The 24,617-nt window shown below is 42.4% G+C and overlaps 1 protein-coding gene across 2 annotated transcripts in view; it reads right to left on the bottom strand.

Annotated features, from left to right (window-relative positions):
- NKD1 (NKD inhibitor of WNT signaling pathway 1) overlaps nt 1–17,168 on the bottom strand; it is a 115,006-nt gene extending 97,838 nt beyond the window's left edge. The window contains exons 1-3 of one of the 2 annotated variants that reach the window (XM_072632178.1): nt 16,965–17,168; nt 16,715–16,747; nt 15,869–16,002 (exon numbers count right to left, since the gene is read on the bottom strand). In XM_072632178.1, the coding sequence (XP_072488279.1) occupies nt 15,869–16,002; nt 16,715–16,747; nt 16,965–16,989 (192 nt within the window). In that variant the 5' untranslated portion in view covers nt 16,990–17,168. The remainder of the gene's footprint in view (nt 1–15,868; nt 16,003–16,714; nt 16,748–16,964) is intronic. The other variant, XM_072632179.1, reaches the window with a different exon arrangement.
- Between the last annotated feature and the right edge of the window lie 7,449 nt (nt 17,169–24,617).

Below are 24,617 nucleotides of genomic sequence, written 5' to 3'. Positions count from 1 at the left end.
TTGAAGCAGGTTAAAATGTGATCAGTGGACAACAATGAAAATTGTGACAGTGGATGTGGTACAGAGTCAGGGGTGGGGAACCTGTGACCTCGAGGCCACATAGGGCCCTCTAAGTCTTCAAGTGTGGCCCTTTAACTGAAAGGATTCAGTACTTGAGAACCTAGAGGGACCTATCCAGACTTGAGGCCGCAGGTTCCCCACCCCTGGAGACCACTGGTGTCAAACGCAATAGAAAAGGGAACATTAATCTATACATAAGGATGTCTGTGGGCTGCACAGTGACTCACTTTTAAAATGTAATGTTGTCTATATTTTACTGTGTTTCATTCATTTTGTTAAATATTTCCCCACTACATTTTAATCTGGTTCTGGCCACACTCAGGAGTGCTGCTGGGTGTGGTCATGCAGGCTGCCATCTGTTTGACTCCTCCCGTGCAGACCACTTCAAGAAGTTTGGCGATCTACACAAAAAGACGGAAAAGGGTAGTAGCTTCTGACAACAGCAGGATTAAGCAAAGGTTCTCACAGAATGAAGAACCTAGGCATTGTTTGAAGTTAAAGAAGAAGGAGCCTGAGGAGAGGGAAAACTGAAGATGCTAAATGAGAGAGAAGGAATGATGAAGGAGGCAAATTCCCCAAGGAGGGAGGAGGGGAATGGGATCAGGAGCACAGGTGCAGGGATTAGCAAATACCTTAGTTTAAAACTAAGTCAATCTTTTCCAAGAAGACAAAGATGAATGCTTTCAACAACTCTTCTAAAGCAATTAATCTTATTGGCTGTGTCCACATGGACCAAATATGCCATGTTATTTGACTAGCAGCTACATGGCAACACAGCTGTTTCACATCTGTTGCCAGCTTCAATGCAACAGATTCATCCACTTCCTCTAACATGGCAAGAAAAAAATTATTTCATAGAGATACCCTCCATTCCAGTGACTCTGGCCAAAAACTCAGATAATCAGACCAATAAGGAAATTTTACCATCTCTTTTCCTTCATCTTTGAGAAGTGTCAATTCACCCTAATTTCTAGGAATTAACTATAATTAACTTAGTGAGCCACATAAAGGAGCTTAAAAGCAGCATGCCTTAGTCTAGGAGGCCTCCCCTACCTCACCCCACCCATTCAAAAAAGTAAAAGTATCTCTTCCATTTGACTGAGCTCTCATACGGGAGTGAATAATATCTCATCTTTCCTAATAATCACCCCCATAGGTGAATCTGTACATAGGGGTCACTTCAGCACTTAGTCAGTGATATTAACCACCTGACTCACCTACTTATTCATTCAACAGAGAGGAGATAAAAAGTTCAGATAAACACTGTCCACCTCATTGATGTTAGAGTCTAACAGGTTCAGAGAATATGACTCTTCTATGTTATGACTGAACCACTCTCCTCTTAGAGGTAAATGGTGTTGCTCTGAGAAAAGAAACTTGAAATTCCAAAGTGAAGCTCCTTAAAGACTTCAGGAGCCCACAAAGGCCCAAGATTGGAGAAGCTGTACTCAGGCTACATGCCCTCAACTGAGTCACTTCCCTCCCCCCCCTTCTGACATGAATTTTTCACTACATTCCTATCTATGAAACAGGTGTTTTTTGGGTCCTCAGCTGACAGAGTCTCCAAAGGAGCACCCACCTCTCAAAAGAAAGAGGGATCCACATTGGTTGCCTCTTCTATAAAATGAGCCAAACCTCTAATAGATTTTAACACCTAGACTTTTTAACAAGGTATATTCTATGTAAATATTCATTAATAATGCCTCTCATTATTGAAACAGAACTTCAGAGAAGAAAATCATCTCAGTGACTATATAGTTCAACCTTTACCTCAATAGGAATCCTTTATATAGGGTTATGGAAATACAGGCACACTAGTGCCTTGTTGGTAGAGTTATGAATTGGTTCAACCATTATGAAAACAATTTGAAATTATGCTGAAAGAGTGACTAAAATGTCCACACCATAAGCATATATACCAAGGAAGTCAAAGACAAGATGAAAGGGCCCAAGTACACCAAAATATTAATAGCAGTACTTTTTATAGCAGAACTAGGGGAGAAAAAAAAACAGTAGATGATGACCAAGTGAGGAATAACAAAACAAGTGATGGCTTGTGAATAGAACAGAATGTCACTGAAATGTAGAACTGGATGAATGCAAAGAAGCACAGAAGAAATTATGGGAACTGATACAAATTGCAGTAAACAGAACCAGGAAGACAATATATACAATAGAAGAGGAAACATATAGAAGGGTAGAATTGAAATTATTAAGTCTCTGACCTCTGGAAATTAACGTTAAATATTTCCAGATCCTACCATCTAATCTTCATGACACAAACTCAAAGGACTTCATCGTTCTGGCTGCCCAACCCTGGATAGCAATGTCTTTCCTAAAAATGTGGTGCCCAGGATGTTTCTCTAAAATTTAATGCATACAAAATACTTTCCTCACAACCTTCTGGTGTATGACACATAAGTAGTGTTGTTTATGCTTTACAGATGAGGAAACCAAGTTTCAGAGAGGTAAAATAATTTGCCCACAGTCACACAGCTAGTTAGGAGTCAGGACCTGAACCAAGTTTCCTTGGCTATCTCAGTGCAAATTCAGCAACCACCCTTTCCACTACAAAACAGCATAGTTCAATGCGTTCAACATGTTATCTTGCCAAATGGAATTAACTCCTTACAACTTACCTGGATTCAGAGTCGAAAGTCTCCAAATGAAATATTAAAACTGATCCACCATACATACATATATGTACATAAAAATGAATATATTGAAGCTCAATTATTCATCTTAATAATAAATCATGCCTAAATACCCACTGGGATCCAAACTAGGAAAGAAAGAGAACTGACAGCCTCCCATGCATAGGATCTTAGTGACCTCACATTAGAGTAGCCCATGCTACAACAGGAAAGTAAGACTAAAGTTGTTCACTGGGAAATGAAAAATTCTCCAAAACTTATCAAAGCCCGACCTTATTAAAATGCAGCAAATGTTACGTATCCGGTTGTTTAAGACTTTGAGGGGTTAGTACACATATTAAAAGCATAAGAAACAGTAGGGCCTAGCAGAGAAAGTGCTGAGGTTAGAGTCAGGAATACCTGGGTTGAAGTCACTTAACTTCTCAAGGTATCAGACAACTGTCTAAAACAATAAATTACAGAGAAGTTGCTGGTATGTAATCAAGTGGGGAAGTGTTCACACTGGGAGCTCCTCATATCAATTAAATCATCTCAGTTCTCCCCGAAATTACATTCTATATCCTGTCCAAATCCCTGCAACCAGACTTGGTTGGATTCATGGGACCCAGATCTGATACTTATCAGCTATACAACCATATGCAAATCGCCTTACCTTACTAACCCTCAGTTTTCTCATAAAATGAGTATACTCACACAACCTTACAACCCTTGACTGATCTTCACCAGCTGTTAATGTTCTTCCCCATTAAAAAACTTATTTTGCATTTGCTTATCTACATATAGATTGTCATCCCCATCCTCATCCCTGTTCTCTCCAGTCTCAAGCCATACATCCAACCACCCTTAGCATAATGCTTGGCACACAGTAGCCCCTTAATAAATGCTTGTCAAATTGCTTTGTAAACTTGCAAGCCCCATTCAAATTGGATTTATTAGCAAATAAAGTCATTAACAAAAGAAAGTTTATTTCTCTTTCTCCTTTTTTTCTTTCTTTCCATTTAACTGGCCATGATACTCCTGAGAGAAAAACAGAATGGGCAGGAATTAATGTGGGCTGGTAGACAATAAGTTTATTCACAGGGCTATAGAACTACCTGCAAAAAGAAATGTCCTCCACACTTGGACATATTGCCTTCTATATAGCCTTGGAGCATTTCCATTTGCTTAATTCAGGTAATCTCTTTGATATCATACCAGGGCTTCTTAAACTTTTTCCACCCATGACCCTTTCAGTGCTTCAATGGGTCTTGACCCACAGTTTAAGAAGCACTCACTACTAGGAGTACCCTAGGCATTCAACAAAGGAGTTGAATCATCGTCTGTTCAAGTTACCGTAGAAATCCTAGTGATCATTTTGTCCAACTTTTCATTCTGAAGATGAGTAAACTAAGACCCAAGAGAGGTTAGGTGATTGCCTGAATGAAAGTCACACTATCAGTAATGGGAAACTAGGCAGAGTCAATTGTGACCTGGGCAGGAGCTCATGGGATCTCACTTTCTAGGAAGACTAAGGCTGGCTGATGTCTTGAGTTTGAGTTCTCAGTTGTAGTGGGCTATGCTGATCAGGTATATGCACTCACTGTTTGGCTTTAATATGGTAAGCCCCCAGGGAGCAGTGAACTGCCAGGTTGCCTTAAGAAAGGGTGAACCAGCCCAATCAAGAGGAGAAAAATGAAATCTGCCATGGTGATCAGTGCTGGAATTGGGCCCATTAATAATAACCCCTGCACTTCAAGCCCAGGACAGATAGGAAGATCCAGTCTTTAAAATATGTAAAAACAGAATAGAATAATTTAATGTAAAAAACACAATGATACTCCAAGTGAAACCATCAGCATAAATTTCTCTTTCAGCTTAAGCTTCAGAAGGAGGGGCCAAGGGTAGAAGAAAGCATCAGAGAATGTGGATCTAAAAGGCTGTGTGTTGTTTGTTTGCCACAGAACTGTTTTCTTAAATCATCCTTTGCTTTTGATGTCTCTTCTAGATCATTTTGAGAAAAAGAGGGAACTAGGCCTCTTCAGGGTCAAATGAAAACTGACTGCCCATAGAACAAGATGTGGTGCTTACTGACCAAAGCTACAGTTCCTTTTTGAAACCAGGCCTGAGTTGTTTTAAGAAAATGCCACATACCCCCAAATCACACATGGTTCCAACACACCGTGATCTGAGAGGCATCAGGACTCCTGAGCTTAGCCTGCAAGGCACCTAGCCAGCCCTCACAGGCCTTTGAAGTTACAAAAACTTCCTTTGGTCTGAGCACATTTGTGAGGCTGTGGGATGAGATGCTTTCTGCACCACTCCCTCTGCACTCACCTGTGGTGTGCTGGTGGATGGGGGCCCACTGGAACAGCTAACAAGGTGAGCCTTTATATTCTCTCTTTCCATCCCAGTAATGGAGCTCAGTAAAAGAGGAACAGAGGGGTTCCCCCATGCACAGCTCCTGGCCAAATGGAGCCAGGGTAACTGCTTACTTAACACTTTTCTCATGTTTGGGGTAGTTTCTTTGCCACAAAAGTACAGAAGCAGGAGTCATCCTTACTTCAATGAAATGTCCAAGAAAGAATCGCCCTGTGTGAATGAGGTTTCAATGTTCCATGAATCCGTGTGGACAAGCTGTCTCTGTGATACTTTCTTCTCCCCTAAATGCTCAGAAACTAGAACCTCAGAAGTTGAAACAGATTAGGCCACATGGAGAGTAGAAAGCACACTGGATTTGGAACCGGGAGACCTGCCTTCAAATCTCAGGTCAGCTATTTACTGTGTGACCATCAGCAAGCCACTTACTCTCTCTGGGCCTCAGTTTCCACATCTGTAAAATGAGATCTTGATGAATTCCAAGATCCTTTCTTACTCTAAATTCTCTGGTCTTTTAGATGGATACAGTTTCTCTCCTATATAGGACAGTAGTTATTATGGCTCTAGAATTTAATTAAGCTATTTAGCAGGCTCACAGAGATCACGCTGGTTGCTCATCACAGAGCTAAAGGTGAAAGGGACCTTAAAAACCTAGGCTAACCCCTCATTTTACAGATAAAGAAACTGAGGCAGAAAGAAATTAAATCACTTTCCCAAGGGCAAGTGTCACAGGTGGGACTTGAACTTAGGTCGTCTGAGTCCAGTTGGTGCTCTTTCCACCACACCTCCTACTTCCCCAAACATAAAAACATAACAATAATAACACATACCTCCAAGTGCACAGCCAGCCCAGGTAGGTGTGACCTGATTAAATTCTAAGCTGCTCTTTCATGGTCTTTCATGAACTATTAGTGGAATGGATGAAAATGACCATCAAGAAGCCTCATTTCATTGCAAAGCAACAACAGTGCACTGGAAAGAATGTTGCATGTGAAGTCTGAGACTATTGGTCCAAATCCTGGCACTCACACACATCCTGCTCTTACTACAATAAATCACAATTTCTGTGGGCCTTGGATCTCCACTTATAAATTGAAAGGGTCGAACTAGACGGATTCTAAGATCTCTTCCAGCTCTAAATCTAGGATCCTATGAATGTGTCCCAACTGGTCGCTTGGTACCCTCTCTAGAATTGAGCTTGATGACTCAGTCAGTACCTACGAGGAACCAGCAGGGGGAGCCGACCCCATCTGTGTGACTCCCATGGCAGGACTGAAACCATTCCTAGAATTAGAGAATTTTAGCGCTGGAATGCATCTCAGAGCTTATCCAGTGCAACCCCATCATGTTACAGAAGAAGAAATTGAGACCTAGAGATGGGAAGTGACTTGCCCTAAGGCACGCAGACAGTGGCATTCTCGGTTGATAAGTTCACTGGAGCCAAGTGGACAAGCAGGCACTGTAGTCCAAGTTCATCATTTATCCTGTGTCTTTCTCTTCTTCCCAAGTATTTTCATGTCTATTATTTCATCTTCTAAAGCTATATGGAGAATTTATAGGGAAATATGGACAAGAATAACACGGGACAATAAGGCATGAAAAGTCTTTCAAAGCCCAAAGTTTCCTCATCCCAACACTTAAGTCAAGCTAAAGTAAGTATTATCCCCATTTTACAGATGGAAAAATTGAGGTCCAGGAAAGGCTTTGGCTTTCAGTTGATTAAGGTAAGACTTCATCCATTTCCCAGTACATAGGGTTTCGGGTCTCGTAAGGTAGATTCTTAGGGAGGCACCACCCTTTCAGTGCCCCTCACACACTCCCCAGCCCACATGGCTAAGCATGTAGGAAAAGACTGTGAGTTTTGAGTCTTTTCCAGTTACGCAAATGAAACCCAGGCCAATCCCCTAAAGTTCTCTTAATAACAAACAACGACCAAAGCAGCTTAGCCAAAGCACCACTGGGCCTCACTTCACCCCCACACAGCCCATCCAGGGTTGAGGAGTTTTGTAAGCTGTCTTTCTGAAAATAAAGATGGCTTAAGTAGAGACAACCTTCAGAGTTTACTAGCAAAGCAAAATTAAAGGAGTTGTGAATAAACAGCCCCCTCCACTTTTCCCAGGAAGTTATCAAAGAATTATTTATGTTTCTAGAAGGGCTTGTTTTGAAAAGGCTCTCCACCCCACCTAAGCTTGGATGAGAAGCCACAGCCCCCAGGCACGCACTTTGGGGAGTGATCAGACTTTTTCCTCAAACCTATGAAATGACTTGATCTACTTTTTCACACTGAGAGTCAGAAGCTAATCATAAAGAAACAGGCCAGGTCCCAGCATAAACTTAACAGGACATCAAAGACCTTCCTCTAGATTAAACGACTGGATTCTTCAGTGCTTTTTAGAATTTCTTCCAGGATATTTTGGGTTATTGCCTCAGTTCTCCTTCAGCTGGAATGATAGATATTCTGTTTGCAAGATTCTGAATTTCTCCCTTCTTAAAAGAGAGATGGATGAAGAAAGGAGGAAGAAAGGAGGAGAGAGAGACGGAGGGAGGAAAAGGGAGAAGCAGATGAAGCCTATGTTGTAAAAACAGGCAAAATGCAAGCAAATCCCAAGCAACTTGCAGAGTTCCGAAACAAAAGCACTTTCTAAAACAACAAATAAATTCTGAGTGTGAATAGAAATGCTGAAGTCGAGACCATGTTCTGATCCTAATAATTTCCTTTGCAGATCACAAATAATGAGTATTCTTGACACTGCTACATTCATACTGTTGAATATAAGAACTTTCTCTTTTTTTCCCCTCCCATAGATGGGCATAGAAAATCAATCTAAGGGCAAGACGGACCACAATGAGTTTTGGCATTGATCACAGAGCTGCCCTTGGGAGTAATCAGCCAGAGCATCATGGCCCATTCCATCCCCTGGACCTACAGGACCCTAAGGGACAAGTGTCACTCCCACACTTTTCAACAGGTAGGAGGTCAGAAATAGCTACCCCAGGAAGCAATGGATACCTGTTACTTCATTCAGCAGCCCTTCTACTTCTACCACACTGCCCAGTGTGAGCAATGGGCTCCCAAAAGCTAACTGTCCCTTGCTCATACCAGGAAGAGCAAAGTGATATCAGCTAGAACTATGTCATGGTTGATCCTTGGAAACCATCTGTTTTTTAATCCTAGAAAGCAATTTGCCCCAAAAGATACTGAATTGTACAGATCCTTTAGCCCAGTGACTACCACACCTATGCTGCAAAAATATCAAGGAAAGAGTCAAAGGACATATGTGAACAAAAATATTTACAGCAACACTTTCCATAGTAGGCCAAAAGTGGACACTCAAGGGCTGCCCTCCTATTAGGGTATGGTATCCAAAATGATATGGTCAGCTTCCGAGGAAACTGCGAATCTATTAACTGATGCAAAGTAAAGTGAATGGAAGCACAGGAACGATTTATACAATGACAACAATGTTACAGAGAAAAACAACTTAGAAAGACTTTGGAACTTAGTACAATGATCAACCACAAAGCCAGAAGACTAAAGCTGAAGCATGCCACCCACCTCGTGGCAGAAAAGTGACAAACTTAAAATATGGAGAAAATGTACATTTGGGGAGAATGACCCATGGGGGAATTGGTTTTATTGGACTGTGCATATTTATGATGAGGGTTTTAATTTTTAATTTTTTTTTGTTTAATTGGAGCAAGCAGTAGGAAGGCCAGATTATAAATATATATGAAAAGAAATAAATTTCTTTTCAAAAAGGAACTCTCTGGTTAATACTCACAAATACAGGGCATCACATCATAATCACCTACGGAAGAGGTGCACCTTTGGAAGCCAGAGAGTACATTAATGCCATCACCACGAAAGTATTTTTTTTAAAGCTCTAAGTTTGAGGCATACACTTGGCAGAAGGGAAGCCCAGAGTATTTTTTAGAAAAATTTAAAAAAAACAGTCACATTGTTCTTGTCATTCCCTTACTCTCCTACAAAGTCCTCTGCCTCCTCTCATCGCTTAACTTCTCCTCCTTTCCTGAAAAGCAGCATCTCCTGTACTATCTATCATTCTCCAGGAACAGGAAATATTACCCATGCCTTGCACTATCCTAGGTAAATAAATGTCTGATGAATGAATGAATAGATCTTAAGAGATATATAGCTCACAGAGTGAGTAGGAATGTAAGAGAAGTATGGCAGTTGAGCAAGAATTTGTGTGGGAGGGAAGGGGGACAGTCTGGTACAATGGAGAAGAGCTCTGGATTTTGAATGGAAGGTCTTGGCTTCAAGTCCTAACTCTTAGACTTACTCCCTGTGGGATCTTAGTCAAGTCACTTAACTTCTTTGGTCTTGGGGGCTAGACTAGATGGCTTCTAACAAAGATCTATGAATTTGGAAGAGGGTCTAAGTGTTCCACGCTGTTCTCTTCCTCATACCCAAGCTCCAAGAACTGACTTTTTGAAAGGAAGAGAAGGTTTCACAAGCCATCTTTCTAACCACCAGAGTTTCTAAAGTCTTCTAAGTACAAGATGATCCCTCTGAAAGAAAATATAATTATACTTCTATTATAAAAAACTATTTAAAAGAAAATCAGAAAAAGAAATCAAAGTCCCTATCGGATCTGGTATTTACTATTTCCTTTCCTTTCCCAATCATGTCTTTATTGCCTCTAGCCTCAGCTAGACATTGTTGATCCTAGAGAATAGATTTCACGTTCCATCTTAAAGTTCCCAAAGTGCGAATGCTCCTCTTTTCCCTTAAATATTTCTTCTAAAAATCATAACTTGAGAAATTATAATTTTCACTATATCCCAGATTATTAATTCTCCCTGCTCCCTCACTTTACCAATCTCAATTGGGCAAACCAAAAATCAACCAAGACATTGCCAAGGTCGTAAGAGGCCAGTTTCTGAAGTTTCTTTCTGAAAAAAAAAAGCAAAAACCTACTTGCTTAGCTCCTCTTGGGTCTTATAATAAGCCTAATTTTTTTTTAAATTACACAAAGTCTTGTCATTGAACTCTGCTATAAAGAACATTCTATGTGTCTAAATCTATCAGCAACCAGCCTCCCATCTTGGAGAAAGAAAAGCTTCAAAAGCTGAAAGAGATAGTCTCAGGCTGAATCAGAAATCACCAGGTAGCATGTGGCCAGAATATCTCAAAAAGGAAACAGACAAACATTTGGCATCTGTCTGTCCCCTCCTCCATTCCTCCCCCTACTGTAAAAATAAATCACCTATGCAGAGTGGTTTTACCTCCTTAAGAAAACATGCAGCTGTAAAATACACCTTTCCCCTAACCCCAGCTCAGTCTCCTGTTTCACAATCTCTTCTCTCCACATTCCCTTCATTCTGGCCAAGAGAATATTAAACCTTGAAGAGATGCTACAGCTCATCTACTCCAACCCATCATTTTACAGGTCAAGAAACTGAGGCTCAGAGAGGGGAAACCACTCACCCAAGCTCACAACACAGTTAATAGCAATCAGTGTTAATAGTTGTCCCTAGGTCCTCAAGTCTAAATCCAGTTTTTTCTCCACTATTCCAAATTTCCTCTTCAGATAGTTTCCAGAGATGGAATGAGTTACTGGGCTTGGTCAGAAGACCAACTTTAGGTCCCCTGGGAGCAGCAGGAAACACACCTAGCTGGCTAAGTAAAAGATGCCATGTCTCTGGGCCCTTAGCCATTCACCCCTGAATCTTCCATCAGCACCAAACAAATCAAGTTTTTGTTTTATGACACCAAATAGTCAATTTATGCTTTTCTTTAAATGTCAAGTCCACCTCCAGCACACTGCTTTGAAACCACATAAGGACACCTAACACTTTCCATATGGCAACTACATTGTAGCTTTTAATTGTACCAACTGGTATCATTCAAGTATAATTCCCCAGGAATCCAGCTCTCAGCAGCAGCCCCAGCCAACTCTCTAATCTCATCACTGGCACTAATACTTCCATAGACACTCTGATTGGGAATGAGCACACTGTAATCTCCCCAAACCAGAACTGTCAAAATGTGCTAGGTACACCACTAATTAAATTACCCTGCCTTCCTGGCATCAAAGTTGGAACTCCTTGCTTAGACTTTTCCCTGTCTACACTTTCAGCCAGTGTACACCCTCCCTTGTCAGTCCACCATGACCAAATGACATCAGAAAGTAAAACCTTCAAAGTGGTGCAATTTAAGAAGCATGAAGGTGCACACACAAAATCCTTTCCAACTTTCCTGAGATTTCATGAGTAAAAAAAAAAAAATCACTTTTTTCTTCATACTTAGCAAATATTTATTAATTTTACCCATAATAAAAAACTAACATGCTTTATAGAACACCTTATATTTTTGTATCTATCATCTTTTAACCTTTCAAAGATCAAAGTAGGAGCCATAGAAAAAAACACTAGCCTGGGAGGTCAAAAAACTTGATTTCTAGCCTTGGCTCTGCCAGTTATTAATCATGTGACCTTGAGTAACTTTCGGTACTTCTCTGAAGCTCAGTTTCTACATCTATAAAACGGGGGTAATAATCCCTTCCCTGGCTAGTCCATGGGATTGTTGCAAGGATCAAATGAGATAATGGATATGAAAAGTCTTCTGTAGATGACTAAATGTTGTATAAACATAAGGGATTTTGTTTTTTTTAATTTACCTTCTTGGCCCTATCAAGGAGGCAAAATAGGCTATTCCCATTCTGCAGCTGAAAAAACTCAGGACACTCTTTCAAACATTTGCTGAGTGTCTCCTAAATATAAAGCACTGCGAAGGATACAATGGTGGGTTATATGTAGTTTCTGCCCTTAAGGAGCGTACAGTTTCATAGAACAAGTCATTTCATAGAAAGTAAGTGACTCATCCAAGGCCATTAACTTAAACAAGTGAATGACAGGGTCAAGACCAAAACCCCAGGTCTCCTGACTCCAAACCAGGCTGTTTCTTTCACAATATACTACCTCTTAATAGCCTTTTCCTTTAGTTGCAGGCCACTAGAAGGCAGAGAAATGGTCTTTGTGGTCCAACATATTTACTGCGTACTTAGTGGCATGTCTGAGGAGGCTGTGTTTGAGGAACCCACCATACTTTTATTAACCCTTCTTAATTCTACTACTATCTCTGTTGACTATTTCCATACAGAGCTTGCTTATTTATAGCTATTCCTATGTGGACTCCTCCATTAGATTGTAAAATCCTTGAAAATAGGGAGTATCATTTACCTGTCTTCAAAACCTCAGCACTTTCCCCTGTTCCTAGAGTATAGTAGGTGCTTAATAAGTGTTTATTGATCAACTAGCTGACACGTGTGCTGCTGAGTCATTATGTGGCTTACTACATCAATGCAATGCCCCTACCCCAGGAAGGGCAGAAAGACAGCCCCTCCAATGTATCCAGAGAAAGGTGACAATGGGGAAAAGGCCCTGTGAAAGAGTTTACTACCTTGTCCCTTGTATTCCCTACTGCCATTCTCACTACAAAGACAATTTGAATCCTAAAGTACAAGGATCTCCCTCTGGCCCATAACCACAGATAAAGTAATCAGCTAATTCATCACTCTTTGAATCACACATCTACTTGCAGCCCAATTATTAAATCAAAGATATCCTAAAATACAGTAAAACCAGGACGGTAGGAAATTCAAAATTGTTTGGAACAATACCAAAAATCTATATTGCCAGGGGATGTTCACATTCTCTGTTCTCTTATTTGATCCTCCTAAATGCAGAAAGCTAAATTAGTAAGCCCATTTTATAGATGAGGAAACTGATACTCCAAGAGGTTTAAAGTGGATTGCTCAAACTCAATAAATGAGTAACAAAACCTAGATTAGAATTCAATCCTGACTCTCTCCACTAAGTGGTATCCTTAGAACAGGCAAAATACCCCTTAGGAAAGATTCCTGCTCCCTTCCCATCATCTCTCTTTGATGGTAGGAGCCCTCGACCTGGAATCAAGGGCAGCCTGCTTCATAACATTTGCTACTGGTATCTCAGTGCTTTTCATCTTCAAAAGTGCTTTGAACAAACATTAATTACTCCTCACAATGCTCCCAAGAGAGGGAGGTAAGTACCATCCTTCCCCATTCTTCATCTGGGAGGGATAAAAAGGCAAAAAGGTTAAGTGAACTTGCCAAAAGCCACAGGCAGAGTTGGAGTTAAGCAGGGGCCTCCAGCAGACTCTTTTCTACTTCTCCAAATGGCAATTTAAAAAAAAAAAAGGCTTACAATTCCTTTGTGGAGAATTCAATTATTTAATTCATAATTACAGATGTTTTTCCTTTGTCTCACTCTCTATCTATCCCGTCAGCCTCAATTTGGAAACCAAGGAGACCCAGACATTTTAAAGAGGGGAGGAGGGGTAATATTTGTCATGACTTTGAAGATAAATGTCAAATGAATTAAGCTATTACTACATTTAAAATTTCCTTTCTAAGAGAGTGTTGCTTGCTGTCACTTTTTTTAAAGTTCCAAATACATGACACTAGGTAAAAACTACATTCTTTTAAAAAAAGGAATCCATTGATTAAATTTTTAAAACCCATTGAGAATATGCCTAGATAGCTGATAAGTATATTTCTTTGTCTTGAGCTACAAAATGAACTCATAAAGACACATTAAATCATTTTAATTTGGGGTTTTTTTAAGTGGCTCAAAAACTAAAATGGGGTGGGTTTGGGAGGCTACATGTGCCTTTGTTAATATCTCTAATCCAGCACAGCCTACAGGCTAATGAAACATCTAAGAAGATCAGGATGGTTCCCTAGTGGGCAGGTGGGTGTCAGTCCTTTAATGAAAAGGCAGCAGTTCTTCTTGGAGACTTGAAGGTCACTTCACAAATCTCTTTCCATGTTAAGCCTTCTCTCCTTAAGTTCTACTTGTCCATCATGGCTACATCTGACCAACCCTTCCTCCCCACTACCAAAAAAAAAAAAAATCCACCACTTCCAAAGAATAATTCTTTCTCCTTCCCCTCCCCAAACCACCTGGACAAGCCTACCAGCTGGTAAGGATGGCAAATCCAACCTGCCAGTTTGATTGTTCCCCCTTTAAGAAAGAGGGAAAAAAATTAAATGTCACATCAAAAACTTCATTCATCTTTTGATCCTCTGGGCTGCCTGAGTTGCACGCAGATCATTTGAAACCCACATGTGGAGTCATATAACTTGCAGGACATCCATGAACTCCAGTCACTGCTAGACCCCGAACTACACTCTCTCTCCCTAGCAGACAACTCCACAGAACCACTTATTCTATTGGGAATGATCCTCTACCAAGAAATCTCAGAACTTCATCTACAACAGAGAAGAGCAATTTTACCAGCAAGACTCATAGAAGGTGTACTAAGTCCCCAAGGCCTGGAGTAAGAACAAAACTATCCCAAAAGATAGTCATTTTCCTAGTAACTAGATGTGTGAACACATGCCCTATTAACCTTAAAGAAGAAACTAGGAAACCCTCCTGTAGGCTTTGCTCATTAGAAAGCTCCCTGAAAAATGGGGCTACTTTGTGAAATGATGCCCAAAATGACCAGTACCTCACTGCTCTAGTCTCTAAACAATTCCCAATGGCAGCTTTAACCAAGACCAAGAAGAAAAGGAAAAACTAGAGAACACAAATTTGACTCCAGTCTGCTTTATAAAACAGAAAAGTCTGGAAGGATCAGCTCCCTGGGGAGCTCTGATGTAGCTTTCTTCTTTAGCCTCCTCCCACTACAGTAAGCAGCCCCACAGTCCTTTCTTCACCAGGAGCCCCAGAGTCCACCAGCCCAGCCTTGACCTCTGCACCAACAGCTGTTGCCACTGGGAAACTGCCCCAACTCCTCTCCAATCCTATTTCTGAACTCCTCCCCCTCCTGCATGCATACATATTATAGCAGGTGAAACAGACAACCACCACCCCCATCCCTCTCCATACATACCAGGCACAAAAGCAGAGGCCAAAGTGGCCCCCTGACTCTTGACCTGGACGCCTTCAGGAACAGCCCCCTGGCTCTACTCTGTTTCTTCTGTCTAGCCCATGACCTAAGCTAAGACTCCTCCTCTTCGGCAAGGAGGAGAGGATGACTCCGGGATACCTCCAGAAGAGAAGTAGGAAGTTATTCCTGTCCCCAGATAACTTTAATCTTGAGAAATATACCTTATCCTCCCTGCCTTTCTTGGACCCCGTCCCTATGGCACCTCAAGACAGGAGACATAGTGCCAAATCAACTCTCCAGGGTAGCTGAAGGATTCAGGCTGATTACCATCTCCACCTTCCAATAGCCCCAAGACAGTCAACATCACTTCCCGCAGCGAGAGAGAGAGAGAGAGAGAGAGAGAGAGAGAGAGAGAGAGAGAGAGAGAGAGACAGACAGACAGACAGACAGACAGACAGACAGACAGACAGAGAGAGAGACAGACAGAGAGAAAGAGACAGACAGACAGACAGAGAGAGACAGAGAGAGACAGAGAGACAGAGAGAGAGACAGACAGACAGAGAGAGAGAGACAGACAGACAGACAGAGAGAGAGAGACAGAGAGACAGAGAGAGAGAGAGAGAGAGAGAGAGAGAGAATATATGAGAGTATCCTGTGGGGTGGGAGGGGTGACAGTTGGAAGGAGGAGATGGACCCCGGGCACATTTGGCAAGCCAGAGTCTCCTTTTGGAGAAGGAAGGGCCAGAGAAAGGGAGTGGGCTAGGAAACGGGCATCACGCTCCCTTCACTAGACAGAAGGAAGGAGCGGAAGAAAGAAAGAAAAGATGCAGCGGAGCAGCAAGGATTCTAGGACACGGAGGAGGGCGGGTGGTGGGGGGAGAGAAGAAGGGGTCCGTACCCGGGTGCCGCTGGAGAAGCCGCCCACCACCCGGGGCTGCCGGGATCCTGGGCCACTGCTGGGGTAGCGTTGCTTCCCGATCCAGTCCTCGATCCCCTTCCTAGCCCAGGAGGCGTTCACTGCGAAGCTGTCACCTAGGACACAGCACAGCCCGTTTGAGACCCTAACCCCGAAGTCGACCTCCTCCCTCTCCCGACCCCCAGTGCAGTACATCCCCCCCCTAAAGTTATTCAGGGAGGCAGGGAGCAGGAGTCGGGAAGAGAAGAAAGGTAAAGGGGAGTAAGAGGAAGAGAACAAGGAAGGAGGACGGGCAGAAAGGAGAAGTAAGAAAGAGAAAAAAAGAAAACAAGGCGGGGAAGAGAAAGGACAGAAGAAAGGGAAAACCAGAGAGAAGAGAGTGAGAACAAGGAGAAAACGGAGAAAGGGAAAGATAAAGGGGAACAGAAAGAAACTGACAAGAAGACGAGAGAAGAGAGTGGGTTAGCAGGGAGAGGAATGCAGAGGAAGGAGCAGGGGGATGACCAGGAGGAAAGACAGGGTGCGAGACCAGAGTTGACAAGCAGAAACACTGAGGGGATGGAAGTCGGGGAAAGGCAGAGGACTAGAAAGCTAGATAGCAGGGTCCGGGTGCGAGAGCGGGGACAGGTTCGAGGACAGCGGGGAGAGGGGCAGAGGCCGGAGCCGGCCCTGGGAGCGGAAAGCTGGAGGCGGCGGTGCCGGAGCAGGAGGAGGAGGGGAAGAGGGTGGGCTGGGAGAAGAGCAAGGAAGGGGGGCGGGAGGGGAAAGACCCAGAGAAAGAAGGAGGGTCAGAAAGTTTGCCCCGGGGCGGGGAGCCAACATCCCTACCTTCGGGGCTCTCCCTGCGCTTACACACGGCAGCTGGGCAGATCCGAGGCGGCGGGCGGGAGCAGGAAAGAAAGGGAGAGGGAGAGAGTTAGCGATCGCGGCTCGGCGGGCTGGGCTGGGCAGGGCTGGGCAGGGCAGGGAGAAGAGGAAGAGGAGGAAGAGAAGGAGGTGGAAGAGAGAGGGAGGAGAGGAAGCCCGAGCCCGAGCCCAGTTCCCGGGGCCGGGGCCGGGGGTTGCGGGAGACACTGACCGTGTTTGGAGTGAAGTTTGCCCATGGTGCGGCTGGGCGGACACCGGCCCGAGAGGGCGCCTGGTTAATCCATGTGTCCCGGCCCCTGGCCCAGTCTCCCCGCCCGGCTTCTCCTCTCCTGTCCTCTCCTCTCCTGCCCTCTCCTCTCCCTCTCTCTCCCTCTTTTCTCCTAAAGACAGAGGCGGTACCAGGACGAGCTCCCTCCAGCCCCGCGGCTGCCTGATTGACGCCTCCTTGCGCTGAGCCCCCAGCCCGACGCCTCCTCCGCGCGCCCATTGGGCCGCGGCGGTGCATCAAAGAGGAGCCCGGAATGGGGAGGGGGGCGGAGACTGGCGGGGGCCGGACTCCCCGCAGGGCGGAGGGAGCCGAGCTGCGGCCGGCCTGGGGGTGGGGTGGGGGAGCACGATGCTGCCCTCCTCACCAGCCCTCCACCTCACTCCAGTCCTTCCCTGTCCCGGCAGCTGCCCTCTCCTAACGCTCCACCAACCGACCCCCTGCTCGGGGAAATTTAAACCAGGTCCCACCTAGCCTCTCCTGCTGGGGCGCCGTCCTATAAAGTCACTGCACCCCCCCACACTCCATCTATTCAGGGACCCTACTGCTGCCCTCCCCAAAACACACACACACACACACACACACACACACACGCACGCACACACACACCCCACTTCTTACTGGTTGGGATGGGAGACGTGGCCTCACAGATCAGTCACGTCCCTTCCCTTGGGCCAAAAAGAGGAGGAAGGAGGAAAGTACGTATGTTGGTTTTATAAATCACTACGATACATTTGTATAGTACTTTTTTAAGTTTCCAAATCACTTTCACAAACAGTATCTTACCTGATCCTCGCCACCTCCAATGTTGGCAGGAACGGAATCATTTCCCCCCATTTTAAAAGTGAGGAAACCGATGCTGAGAGGTATCTTGCCCAAGGTGACGGGATGCACTGGTGAGAAAAATCAGAGCAGACCGCAGATTTAAGCCCTAATCCAGTGTTCTTTCCACTGCAAGACATGGCTTCCATGATGAAACAGGGTATTTCATCATTGTTGCTAAAAATTACTGTTCCCAGGATATTATTAATGTTAATTTGCTATGCATTGGTGGAGGGGATTTCCATACTATGAGTTCCCTAACACTGATGAAATCGCAAGTTCAGACAAAAAAAATTTCAAAAGCAAAACCGATGTAATCACTCCGGTGCCAGGATATTACAATAGTCCATGCCTTGGCTAGAAGTCTCTGGGTGACATGGCAGATGTCTAGAAGTCTTGCCTCCCCCCTGCTATTAAAAGAGATTTCCTTGTCCATCAGAAGTCCACAAATGTACAGTTAGTATCTTAGTCACAAAGGCAATATCTGTTTTTACCTTGATCTTCCTCGGTTTCCAGAGCCACACAACTGTTTATTTTGTCTGAATAAAATTTTGTGATGTTTCTTCTGAGTTAGGCAGTTTCAGCAATAACCACTGCTTTTGTTTTATTAAAGGAAAAATTGTCTGTTGTGTTGGACAGGCTAGAATCTGAGAGTTGAAAAGGACCTCCAAGGTCAATCAGGTCCACCCCTATTTGAAGTAGAACTCCCTGAGAAGTAAGCATCTAGCTTCTGCTTGTGGTTAGGGGGAACTCACTACCTCAAAGGGAGAATATGATTGGGGGAAACTGTGGTGTCCTGGAAAGAGCTCCAAGGCTCCAAAACAGGAAAATGGGAGATCGAGTCTTGGTTCAGATATGCCCCCCTTCTGAGCCTATTTCCTCATCTGTAAAATGGGCATAATAGTCCTTTCATTAACTGCCTCACAAGGTTGTCACAAGGAAAGCAATTTATAAACTCAAAATTCCTACAGAAATGTGTAATTATGATAAAAGACATAGAGAGGGAAGTTCAAGTCAAAGTTTCATCCTTATCCTTTTTAACAGTTTTGGAGCTTTTGACATCGTTGACTACTCTTTCTTCCTTGATCTTCTCTCCTCCTTTGACTTCTATGCACATCACTGTATCTTGATCCTCCTCCTACCTGTCTGATTGCTTCTTGTCAGTTTCTTTAGCTAGACTGCTCCTCCCAGTAAGTGTGTGCAGCCCCCAAGTCTCTGTCATTGACTCTCCTCTCTCTCCACATTCTCTTCCATGGTGATCTCATCAATTCCCATGGATTCAGTTATGGCCTCTATGCAGACATCTCCCAAATCCACATAAGCAGTCCTAATCCAGTCCATTAGTACTTACTGCCTGTAGGACCTCTCCATCTGGATCAGGTCCTAGCAGTGTCTCAAATTCAATATATCCCAACAGAACTTATGTTTCTTCCGAAGCTCATCTTTTCTCCAAACTCCTTTATTTCATCCTTTTAGTCACCCAGGTTAGCAACATTGTTATCACCTCCAACAAATCTCTCTCCCTTGGGAAGGCCCTGGGACTCATTCCCCACATGCAATTGGTTGCCAAGTCTTATCGATCCTACTTCCACAATATCTCTCACTTCAGTCCCTTTCTCTCCACTTAAAAAGCCAAATTTTACTCTACTTCATACCTTTTGTCTGTTTTGGAATCATTGCTCCTAATTTCCCTTTTTTCCAATCCACCCAAATGGGTATACCTAAAACACAAATCTGATCATCTCACTCTCCTACTCAAAATCATCAGTGGCTCCACATTTCATCTACAATAAAATGTAAAGCCCTCACCCTAGTATTTAAAGCCCTTCACAATCTGGTTTCCCAACTGTCTTTCCAAGCATATTTTATAGTACTCTTCTTTGGATATTTGTCTTAGATTAACTTCCTAGCTATTTCCTGAACATAATGTTACAACTACCTCTTGTATATCTTTATTCAGGCTATCAGTTTTAGAAGATTTTCCCTCCTCCCCTTCACTTCTTAAGATCTCCCGCTTCCTTTAAATTACATCTCAGTGCCACCTCTTACATGAGACTTTGCTTGATTGATCCCCTCAGTCATCCATGATCTTTCCCTCTTGAAATTACTTTATATATCATTTTAGTTTTCTTTACTATCTTTCTTGTATATGTTATATCTTCTTTGCCAACCCCCTCCCAAGAGAATATAAACTCCTAAAAGGCAATGATTATTTGTTCTAGCTTACTCAAAAAGAGTGCCTTGATCTGGAAATGGTTTTTGAACTGAATTAAACTGGGAGTTCAGAGTAGGAAGAGACCATATGATATTATAGGGATCAGGCAAAACATTACAGAAATGTAACATTTCAACTGGGCCTTGAAGGGTGGGTAGGACTTTGACAGGTCAACATGCAAAGGGAGGCATTGCAGGGAACAGCCTGAACATAGACCTACAGTGGAGGAAAGAGCCAAGTGTTTTTCTTCCTGGAAACATAATTGTGCCTGTAGAAATAATTCACAGCTTCTAAGACAGTATATTAAGTGATGACATGCAATGGTTACATTAGTCACCATCTATCTTCAGCATTCATCAATCATGGATGATGATTGATTACATGCTTGAGATCATTGTAAAAGGCAATCATCCTTCACCCTACCCTGAATCACCTGGACTCATTCATTCATTCATTTGACATATATTTATTAAGCCCCTACTACTATATGCAATGCAGGGAGGGGATGCACCAAGAAGAAAGGAGTTGATGTTAATAGCAATAGAAAAAACTTCTATTTATTTATGACTCTATCTGTCACCATTGATTTTGGTGCTATCCTTGTAGGAAGAAACCTTCTGAACAGAGACAGCAGCTACCTCTACCAGCAAAGTAGTGATCCTGATAATGGGCATTTCAGATGTTTTGGTAGGCCTGCCCCAAGGTGAAGAAAGTAAGTTAGTCTGAGTGCTTGGGAACTCAAATGATTTTGTCCTCTCTGAGTGCACCAACAACTAGTTTTCTGGGGAGGAGGAAGGAGAGGGAGAAGGAATGTGTTTCCTTATGTGCTTCCAAACAATAAGTCTTTGATGAATTGAGATAAGGTCTCCTGGAGGCTACCATTGAAAGTGACCATTAAAATGCAAGTGCTACCTTAGAAAAGGTACCTTGCAAATCACAGAACTTAGTCATACTTCAGAACAGAGATTAGAATCAGAGATGGTTCTCTACTGACATACAGCTTCCAAAATCATCTTTCTTATGTATGGATGGAGTTAGATCACTCTTCTGCTCAAGAGACTTCAATGACTCCCTGTTACTACTCAGTGAAATCACTCTTCTGCCTAACATTCAAGGCTGTTCATCACCCTATCTTTCCAGCCTTATTTCATACTACTCTTCTCTACATATTCTATGAGCCAGCCAAACTCAACCACTTTCTTTACCTGGAACACATGGAGAACACTGATACTTCCTTGCTTTTTTTTTCCCGTGCTCTGGCTCTTCCCTCTGTCTGGCATGACTTCTCTTCCTCTCCCTCTTCCTCCTTGGATTCTTAAGGCTGTAGGACGCTTTTTCTGATCTCCCCACGCTGGTAATGACTTTCCCCCTCAGACTTTACTTGCATCTAAGACACTGATTGCAGAATAGCTCTGTTTATCTCATCTTCCTACTAGACTGTAAGTTGCTTGAGGCACAGACTATCTTGTCAAAACTACATATCTTCCCCAGGTCCTGACACAGTGGCCTACTCACAATAAATACAGAGAAAATGTTTTCTTCATATTTAGCCATTTTACAGTTGGGGGAAAAAAGAGCTACAGATTTGTATTTAAAATGCACAGAAAAGAACCAAAGAAAGGTCAGAACAAATCACAGGCAAGCAGGACAGCTTTGAAAGTCACATGTTCAATTTATTTTACATTTTAAAAGAATGGGAAGGTGAACATAATAGTTTCATTTTCATGTCGTTTCTGCTCTACTTTATATATGGGGATGTTCATTTTATTTGTTGTTTAAGTTCAGAATTTTTATTTATTTATTTTTTTATGAAAAGAGAAGCAGATCCAGAAATGACTTCCCCAAGATCACATAGAGAATTAGTGACAGAAGCAGTTCTAGCTAGAACCCAGGTTTCTTAAGACAGCCCAGTATTCTTTCCATGTCGTACACTGATTTATAAAAATATTGTATGTGACAAAGCCCCATGGGGATGAGAGAGAATACAAATACCTTTTTTTAGAGGAAGGGTTAAGTGACTTGCCCAGGGTCACACAACTAGTAAGTACCTGAGGTCAATTTTTAACTCAGGTCCTTCTGGCTCCAGGTTCTTCTGTTCTATCTGCTGTGCCACCTAGCTGCCTCCAGGCCAATAAATTTTGATGTGGGGTTAGGAGAAGGAAAAGGTACCACACTTGGAGTACTGTCCTAGGAGAACAGATTCAGTAGGATGCCCTCAGCAACCAGGGGAGTGGCATGAAGGCAACAGGCTCCAGAAAAGGAGTGTGGGGAAGGGGAACTCAAGAAGAAAGGAATATTTGTCCTTCACAATTCTGCCAAGCTACAGTGATCTTCAGGCTTTACCTTTGCTATCAATTTTTTTTATTATTTCCCAGGACATCTAAGCCATAGCCCTGTTCCTAGGTCATTTCTAAATCTGTATCCCAATATCATGGAATTTGGAGTGAGGTGAGATGTAAGAAGCCTCTAGTTTAACACCTTCATTTTTTTTAAATGATCATTTATTTACTTTTAGTTTTCAACATTCATTTACACAAAATTTTGAGTTTCAAATTTTCTCCCCATCTCTTCCCTCCTCCCACCCCATAATGCCTTGCATTCTGCTTACCCCATCCCTCAATGTGCCCTCCCTTCTTTCACATCCCTCCCTTCCCTTATCCCCATCTTCTCTCTTTTCTTGTAGGGCAAGATAGATTTCTATACCCCATTTCCTGTATTTCTTATTTCCCAGTTGTATGCAAAAACAATTCTCAACATTTGTTCCTAATACTTTGAATTCCAACTTCTCTCCCTTCCTCCCTCTCCACCCATTCCCACTGAGAAAGCAAGTAATTCAATATAGACTAATATGTGTAGTTTTGCAAAAGACTTCCATAATAGTCACGTTGTATAAGACTAGCTATATTTCCCTCCATCCTATCCTTCCCCCATTCATTCTATTCTCTTTTGACCATGTCCCTCCCCAAAAGTGTTTACTTCTAATTACTCCCTTCTCTCATTTGCCCTCCCTTCTATCATCCCCCTCACCCCACTTGTTCCCTTCTCCCCTACTTTCCTGTAGTGTAAGATAGATTTTCATACCAAATTGAATGAGCATGTTATTCCCTCCTTAAGCCAAATGCGAAGAGAGTAAGCTTCATTTTTCCCCTCTTACCTCCTCCCTTTTCTCCTCCATTGAAAAAGCTTTTTCTTGCTTCTTTTATGAGTGCTAATTTGCCCCATTCCATTTCTCCCTTTCTCCTCCCAATATATTCCTCTCTCACACCTTAATTTTATTTTTTAGATATCATCCCTTCTTATTCAACTCACCCTGTGCTCTCTGTCTATATGCGTGTGTGTGTGTGTGTGTGTGTGTATGTGTACCCAAATACCGAGAAAAGTCTCAAGAGTCACAAATATTATCTCTCCATGTAGGAATATAAACAGTTCAACTTTAGAAAGTCCTTTATGATTTCTCTTTCTGGTTTACCTTTTCATGCTTCTCTTGATTCTTGTGTTTGAAAGTCAAATTTTCTATTCAGTTCTGGTCTTTTCATCAAGAATGCTTGAAAGTCCTCTATATCATTGAATTACCATTTTCCCCCCTGAAGTATTATACTCAGTTTTGCTGAGTAGGTGATTCTTGGTTTTAATCCTAGTTCCTTTGACTTTTAGAATATCATATTCCAAGGCCTTCAGTCCCTTAATGTAGAAGTTTCCAGATCCTGTGTATACTGATTATATTTCCACAATACTTGAATTGTATCCTTCTAGCTGCTTGCAATATTTTCTCTTTGACCTGGGAACTCTGGAATTTGGCTACAATGTTCCTAGGAGTTTCTCTTTTCAGGTCTCTTTCAGGAGGTGATTGGTGGATTCTTTCAATATTTATTTTGCCCTCTGGTTCTAGAATATCAGGGCAGTTTTCCTTGATAATTTCGTGAGAGATGATGTCTACACTCTTTTTTTTGGTCATGGCTTTCAGGAAGTCCCATAATTTTTAAATTGTCTCTCCTGGATCTATTTTCCAGGTCAGTTGTTTTTCCAATGAGATATTTCACATTATCTTCCATTTTTTCACTCTTTTGGTTTTATTTTGTAATTTCTTGGTTTCTCGTAAAGTCATTAGCTTCTATCTGCTCCATTCTAATTTTTAAAGAACTACTTTCTTCAGTGAGCTTTTGAACCTCCTTTTCCATTTGGCTAATTCTGCTTTTTTAAAGCATTCTTCTCCTCATTGGCTTTTTGAACCTCTTTTGTCAATTGAGTTAGCCTATTTTTAAAGGTGTTATTTTCTTCAGCATTTTTTGGATCTCCTTTAGCAAGCTATTGACTCGCTTTTCATGATTTTCTTGCATCTCTCTCATTTCTCTTCCCAGTTTTTCCTCCACCTGTCTTACTTGATTTTCAAAATCCTTTTTGAGCTATTCCATGGCCTGAGACCTTTGCATATTTATTTTGAGGGTTTTGGATGCAGAAGCCTTGACTTCCTCTGATGGTATGCATTGTTCTTCCTCATCTGAAAGGATGGAAGAAAATACCTGTTCATCAAGAAAGTAACCTTCTATATTCTTATGTTTTTC

Source organism: Notamacropus eugenii, chromosome 1 (assembly GCF_028372415.1).
Source record: "Notamacropus eugenii isolate mMacEug1 chromosome 1, mMacEug1.pri_v2, whole genome shotgun sequence".
Taxonomy (NCBI): domain Eukaryota; kingdom Metazoa; phylum Chordata; class Mammalia; order Diprotodontia; family Macropodidae; genus Notamacropus; species Notamacropus eugenii.
The sequence above is the reverse complement of the archived record's forward strand: the minus strand, read 5'-3'. Positions and strand labels throughout refer to the sequence as shown.